The following is a 7442-nucleotide window of genomic DNA, read 5'->3' as shown; positions in this document are numbered from 1 at the left end:
TTTCCTTTTATTCGTCGACATTTTTTTTTCTTCTGAGTTGAGATCGCAGCTAATATTAATTCTATAAATATGAAAAGCCTGTATTAGTTAATTATATCATCAACTTCATTTGTCATAAATTGATAAATGCGAACTTTTCTTTATTTATAACATGCGAATAGGAAATACGTTTTATCAAATTTTACGGACATTACATAATTAGTATACGCCAGCTTTTTTTTATTTGTAGCGGATAAGTAATTAAACCTTTCATGACACATTAATGATTACTACTTCACATATGCGACGACGATGAGGCTTTAATATCCTATTAATTCGTGAAGAATTCATCCATTTTGTTGGTCAATAGTAATATAATTTTATTAATAATTTTCAAAAATTACTTTGTTTTTGATCAAAATTTTATCAATTTTTTATTTCTCTAGATTCGTCGTTGTTACGTAAAACAGTGCTTATATATAATTAGGTGAAACGAGATATTTATCAAATTCTTTCATTTACTCAAATATATAAAGAAATTTATAATAATTTTATTACTCAATTTGGTTTTTTGCTTGATACTTGCAATGTTCTTATAATAAAGCATAACAATGAAAATCTGGATTATTCATTCTCGTTTAGATATATAAATATAGGAATATTATAGGAGCAAACATTTATAATTAAAAATTTAGTTTAATTATTGTTAATTTTAAGATTTAAACATGATTAAATTTTGTTATTTATAGTAGATAAAATTATTAGGTAAAATAATTTTAAGCCGAATAATATAATGGATGTACATAGTTGAATAAAAATGTTTTCCTCCCTACTATTTGATATTTTATTTTAGTAAACTTGTATATGAATGTTCTTTTGGTCGATCAACATGAAAAATTTATTAAAATTAATAATAAACATTGCTTTACATGTTTATGATTTACATACATTGGTGCATACATCGGACACTAGTAACTATTACGAAGTCACCACGCCGGGCTCACTATTTCTATCTTCAAGCATTCAAACTACAGTCATCATTCACCGTAACTATTATACAAGTATTTAATCATTAATTAACAATCAATCGAATAAACCAATAGTGACCCCACAACGATCAGAATCCGTTAAATTTATATTTAAGAAGCGCTAGCGCAAGCATAAATTAAGAGTGAAAATAACGAAATTATAACTACACACACATCAAGCACCATCGTCCCAATTGGTCCTTTAGTACGCGCCGGCTACGGTATCAACACTTCTAACAAAAGAAGGACTCGCGCCTACCGCTACACTATTAGAGTACACACACTCTCGTCAGCACGTAAAATAATTGAAGAATTTCATGCATAAGTCACTCATACACACCATTCATAGACATCCATAACCATCAACTATTATTATATTATTGTATTTAATAAAGGAAAAACCAAGATATACTGTGTGGAGAATTGAATAATTGTATTTGCCTTCACTACTTGCCAACAACACCTCCACCCAATACCACGCGGAGGTTTCAAGTCTGATCCCGGATAAAATTTGGTTGACAAAAAAAAAAAAAAAAAATTGAAGTGATAAATATAAAGGAGCTTCAAAAATATCTTTTTATTTTTATTTTAAAAATAATAGATTAAGGCACTGCTGAATCAATAACTCAAGTACATACGTTACATTATGCATAATTATACAATAAATACTAAATTTCAAAGCATTTCATTTTCAATAAATTACATTATATCTCTCTATATATCCACACACATGCATATATACACACACATATATATATATATATATATATATATATATATATGTGTATAATATATTTACAATTGACAAAAAATCGTATACTACTGTTGAGTACTTTGTGCGAGCTGTCCCAACTCATTTAAAACAGTTTCTAACCACTCCGTATCTCTCACTTTTTTATATCGAATTCTCTCAGCTTCTCAAGTCATATAACGGTTTTCTGAGGTGTTACAAGATTGTATTTGTTTCATTCCCTTATGTAATCATGGTAATAAGTAGACCAATCTAAACTCATGAATAAATCAATTTTTAGTTAAATTATCACGGATCATGCATTCAATTTTTTCAAATTTAAGTAGTTTTGTACTAGATAAGTATATTGGCTAATGTATGTAAATAAATTTGTTACTACAACCAAAACTAGTTTTAGATTCCTTTTTTCTATACAAAATATATTTTTCATAAAGTATTAATTTAATGTAATTTAAAGTAATATATCGATGAATTTTGTAATGGAACAAAATAGCAATTGTACACGTTAATGAGATGTGTGGTGGCCCTGAAAAGGGCCGATGTTTTTATGGTGTTTATATTTATTTTTGCTGTCCGGTGCTGCGGGACTGCAAACAAAAAACCACGGGCATTTACTTTGAACTGGTGTACTTGGTGACAGCTTTGGTGCCCTCGCTGACGGCGTGCTTGGCCAGCTCACCGGGAAGCAGCAGCCTCACGGCCGTCTGGATTTCCCGGGACGTGATGGTCGAGCGTTTGTTGTAATGAGCGAGACGCGAAGCCTCGGCGGCGATGCGCTCGAAGATGTCGTTCACGAAGCTGTTCATAATGCTCATGGCTTTGCTCGACACACCAGTGTCCGGGTGTACCTGCTTCAGCACCTTGTAGATGTAGATTGCGTAGCTCTCCTTCCTGCGCTTCTTTCTGTTCTTCTTGTCGCCCTTGGTGATGTTCTTCTGGGCCTTGCCCGACTTCTTCACTGCTTTGCCGCTCGCTTTGGGTGCCATAGTGAAAGTTCGAAAGAGGACTATCGAATGCTCGAACCACCGATTCTCCCTCCCTTATAACTGCTGGCCACCGTCACGGCCGCACCAATCACCGTCGCGCCTGTCCCCACCACTCGGCCACCGAGGCTTTGTCCCCCAATGTCCCGACCAGCCGCCTCATGGCGACCTATAAAAGCCCCAAGCAGCCCCTTAGCGCTTTACATTAGTCTATGATCGACTCCCGTTGACGACATCCGCTCGTCTCTATTAATACCTCCGTTAAACTAAAATCTAGCAACTCGTAATGTCCGGACGCGGCAAAGGTGGTGGTAAGGTCAAGGGAAAGTCAAAGACCCGTTCCAACAGGGCCGGACTCCAATTCCCCGTAGGACGTATTCACCGTCTCCTCCGCAAGGGCAATTACGCCGAGCGCGTTGGTGCCGGTGCTCCGGTCTACCTCGCAGCCGTCATGGAATACCTTGCGGCTGAGGTCCTCGAGTTAGCTGGCAATGCCGCCCGGGACAACAAAAAGACCCGTATCATTCCCCGTCACCTCCAGCTGGCCATCCGCAATGACGAGGAGCTCAACAAATTACTCTCGGGAGTGACCATCGCCCAGGGTGGAGTACTGCCCAACATCCAGGCCGTTCTCTTGCCCAAGAAGACCGAGAAGAGTAGTTAAAATACTTTTCCTTACACAGAAATCGGCCCTTTTCAGGGCCACTAAAACTTGCAAAACGTTATAATAAACATTCAATTCATTCCCTCGACCCGCCTGGTTTTTCAACTGACGAATCCGTAAAACAATTGTAAAGTTCAAATTTGTTTATACAAATAAGGACTATTTTCTTATATCAAATGAAAGAAGAAAAGAAATATTTTAATTTTATTACTAATATATAAATACATATATATATAGAATATTAGGCAACAGTTATAAAAAATCGAATTAATAGGTATCATAATTCATTTATCTCGTCTCACGTCCAATTTTCCCCATATGATCAGTCTCTTTCTATTGAAATCGATATCAATTAGTTCAATAATGTCCATTCGAGTACTAATCCCGTTTAAACGTAATCGTGATGGCGGAAATTATTCCAAACTGAAATGTAAATAGTTTGTTTAGTAGAATTCTTATAAATAAGATAAATAATTTGAATTCAATGAAAATTTCTTTTTAATAAATCTTTTAAATAAAGTGATTTTAATAGCCTATATATGTAGTTGTCAGAAATGGTAAAAAAAATCTATTTTATTTTATTTATGGGTACTCAATCATTGAAAAATGAGGAATAACACAATTATTAAGCAATTTTGTAATGAATATAATAATGAATACAGCATATAACGAGAATGAAAAGTAATAAAGCAATTTTATTGTTATAATTTGCAGCTACGTTTAAATAAAATCATTTATCTTCAGGAGTAAAATTCTTGTGTTAGCGAATAACTAAATTAATTTACATGCAAATATTCGATTAATTAACATAACGTATATTCATAAATAAAATCTCGAAACGCAAATTGTTATCCAATTTTTATTAGGAAAAACAAAAAATAAATAACTAAATAAATAAATTTGAGATATAAAATTGAAAGGTAAACATTTTCCTTCGATATAGCAGTCACGATTCAATGACTTTCCATGTCATTCGACTACATTTCAAAACTTCCATACAAACTAAAAGAATTAAAATGGGAATAACCGAATTACGAAAAATGAAATAAGAATTTGTTTATTATTTGATATTGTTGTCGATACTCAAGGTGTGCGCCATTTTTATACGAAACATTGCGAAAGCAATATAAGGATGGATGTATATATTGAATTTTTTAAATTATTTCTTCTAATAATGAAACGATGATGTTACAATGTCTTTATCGTGCAAATTTTACCATTAATAATATTATTCATCATTGATTCGAATGAAAAAAAATCAAATGCTTTAAATGTAAATTAATGATAAAATTTTGGCTTTACAGGAAAGCAGTAAAATTGTAATTGACAGCGTTTGTGAACTTTATCCTTATCATGTTTATATTATCATATTTTTTATACGATATTATATTGATTACAGAGTTGCTGAATTTAAAATTTCTGCTACTTTTGTTTTAAATTCGTTAGAGCAACGTAATAATTTATCTATCGACAAGATTCTCTTCTTACTATTATTATTTATATAATTCACTGTCCGCGGTTTTGGCATATATTTAAGAAATTTTCAGTCTTACATTATAATGAGTTGTTTTGCGTTAATGAACTATTGGTATCCTTTATCTCATTGATAAGGTGATTTCAACTTTTTTTTTTTTATGTCTAATTTCAACTGCCCAACATATATAAATTCACTACAAATAAACACATTTCATTATACTTGAAAAAGAAATCAGAATAACTTTAACTTTGTGTTACATTAATTTACTGAAAAATGGCTTTTCAATTATTCCTTGACATTTCTTTATGCGATACGCAAAATACCTTAGAGCTCAAGTTTTGCTGAAACGTTATTTCGCGTAAACTGAGATTTTCTTATCTTAATTTTTTTGTAAGCACTACTTCCTATTTAAATCTTTTTCAATCACAAATACTAAGTATAAGCGTAAATGCACATACGTAGATAAATTAAATATCGTTTAATTATATTTATTTATTAATAATAGATTATCTACTTAATAAGCGATTTTGTTCAGTAACATATCATTTGTTTCATCAGAAACATACTGTATGCAAAATGAAATTAATATTTAATGCATAATTAAATATCTTATATAGTAATTAATATTAAAGCAAAGGGTTTTACATATTAGACTATAGTGTGTACGTTTATTCATCATTTATTGTAAATGTTGTAAGTCATGTGTTAAAAAGAAGAAATATATCAATTGTTTCATTGAACGAGTATATACAATGTTTTTGAAATTGCAATTCAGAATTTAATATGTAACAACTGAAAAGTAAGTATTTGATATTTTGCCTAATTTGATTGAAGTGCCAGTATTAGCTTGTAGAATAAAAATAAACAGATAATGCATACGTTTATAGTAATAATAAATAGATATTTTTTTATAAATGAAAGTATTACGATGGCATTGCTACGTTGCGAAATGTATTGTTGGCCCTAAAAAGGGCCGATTGTCGAATTGGTTACATATTGCTATGCCAACCAAATTGATTTACGGGAAGGGGGTGAAAGGACTGTTTAAGCGCGTTCGCCGCGGATACGACGTGCCAGCTGGATGTCCTTGGGCATGATGGTTACGCGTTTGGCGTGGATGGCGCAGAGGTTCGTGTCCTCGAAGAGGCCGACGAGGTAAGCCTCGCTCGCCTCCTGGAGGGCCATCACCGCCGAACTTTGGAAACGCAGGTCGGTCTTGAAGTCCTGAGCGATCTCACGGACGAGACGCTGGAAGGGCAGTTTGCGGATGAGGAGCTCCGTGCTCTTTTGGTAGCGACGGATTTCACGGAGGGCGACGGTTCCCGGACGGTAGCGGTGAGGTTTCTTCACTCCACCGGTGGCCGGGGCGCTTTTCCTCGCGGCCTTGGTCGCCAACTGCTTCCTCGGGGCCTTACCTCCGGTAGACTTACGGGCTGTTTGCTTGGTACGAGCCATTTCTCTCCAACAAGGAAAAAACTTCTGCAAAGCAACAAAGAAACGAATGGACGATCGATGCTACGGGCGAAAGTGTCTGTACCGTAGCGACTCTCCCCTTATATATATATATCGAATAGCCAGGTCACGTGATACATTCGGCGCTTCGGGGTGGACGAGTGGGGGTTCGACCGCAGCTGGGACTATAAAAGGCGCTCGCATCGCCAAATCAGCTAGAATTAACCGACGTTTGTCATTGCTTTCGGACGTTACCGCACGAATATCCAACATGACCGGACGTGGAAAGGGAGGAAAGGGATTGGGAAAGGGAGGAGCTAAACGGCATCGCAAGGTATTGCGAGACAACATCCAGGGTATCACGAAGCCCGCCATTCGCCGTCTCGCTCGACGTGGAGGAGTGAAACGTATCTCCGGTCTCATCTACGAGGAGACGCGTGGTGTGCTCAAGGTCTTCCTTGAGAACGTCATTCGTGACGCCGTCACCTACACCGAACACGCCAAGAGGAAGACGGTCACTGCCATGGACGTCGTCTACGCTCTCAAGAGACAAGGACGCACTCTCTATGGTTTTGGCGGTTAATCCCATCACATCTTCTGGATCTCCTCGAAAGACACAATCGGCCCTTTTCAGGGCCACCAAATATCCTCTTAACGAACGAATCGCTATTTCATATAAAAATTAATTTGCCTACGTGTTCTTGATAAAAACAATTTTTTTACAAGATATTCTGAACAAATTAAATAAATATTCACCGAGTACCTTTGTCTCAAGTTTCAAACATATTTTAAAATATTTTTGCAGATTTGAAATAAATGAATGTTGCGTCAAATTCGAATTGATTTTAACTATTTTTTTTTATCAGAAAGAATATCGATTCGCGAATTTATTAATGAAATCTGAAAAATAATTACCTAAATAAATATATGTATTTCCGTTTTAACAAATGACATTAGGATACATGTATTACCTTATATTTTTTCTAATAGTATGTAACATCGTGGTTACGTATGCGTTAAACTTGATATGCATTTATTTTTCAGAATATAAATGAAATTGATACGTATTTTTTTTGTTTTTGTTATGATAAGGAATGAATCAAGAATT

The 7442-nt window shown here is 34.8% G+C and overlaps 4 protein-coding genes across 4 annotated transcripts; 2 read left to right on the top strand and 2 right to left on the bottom strand.

Annotated features, from left to right (window-relative positions):
* Positions 1–2288: 2288 nt before the first annotated feature.
* On the bottom strand, positions 2289–2757 carry LOC105365379 (histone H2B). The gene has a single exon (XM_011503522.1). It carries the CDS (start codon positions 2742–2744, stop codon positions 2370–2372), a length of 375 nt encoding a protein of 124 aa, XP_011501824.1. The 5' UTR covers positions 2745–2757; the 3' UTR covers positions 2289–2369.
* A 235-nt stretch (positions 2758–2992) lies between these two features.
* LOC105365378 (histone H2A-like) lies at positions 2993–3405 on the top strand. The gene has a single exon (XM_011503521.1). The coding sequence runs from the start codon at positions 3028–3030 to the stop codon at positions 3403–3405; it is 378 nt and encodes a 125-aa protein (XP_011501823.1). The 5' UTR covers positions 2993–3027.
* Positions 3406–5926: 2521 nt separating this feature from the next.
* Positions 5927–6337, bottom strand: LOC105365377 (histone H3). The gene has a single exon (XM_011503520.1). The coding sequence runs from the start codon at positions 6335–6337 to the stop codon at positions 5927–5929; it is 411 nt and encodes a 136-aa protein (XP_011501822.1).
* A 268-nt stretch (positions 6338–6605) lies between these two features.
* Positions 6606–6973, top strand: LOC105365376 (histone H4). Its single transcript, XM_011503519.1, has one exon. The coding sequence runs from the start codon at positions 6606–6608 to the stop codon at positions 6915–6917; it is 312 nt and encodes a 103-aa protein (XP_011501821.1). The 3' UTR covers positions 6918–6973.
* The last annotated feature ends 469 nt before the right edge of the window (positions 6974–7442 follow it).

The sequence above is a fragment of the Ceratosolen solmsi genome, unplaced genomic scaffold (assembly GCF_000503995.2).
Source record: "Ceratosolen solmsi marchali unplaced genomic scaffold, CerSol_1.0 scaffold33, whole genome shotgun sequence".
Lineage (NCBI taxonomy): Eukaryota > Metazoa > Arthropoda > Insecta > Hymenoptera > Agaonidae > Ceratosolen > Ceratosolen solmsi.
Note: the sequence above shows the minus strand (reverse complement) of the source record. Positions and strands in the feature narration are given on the sequence as shown.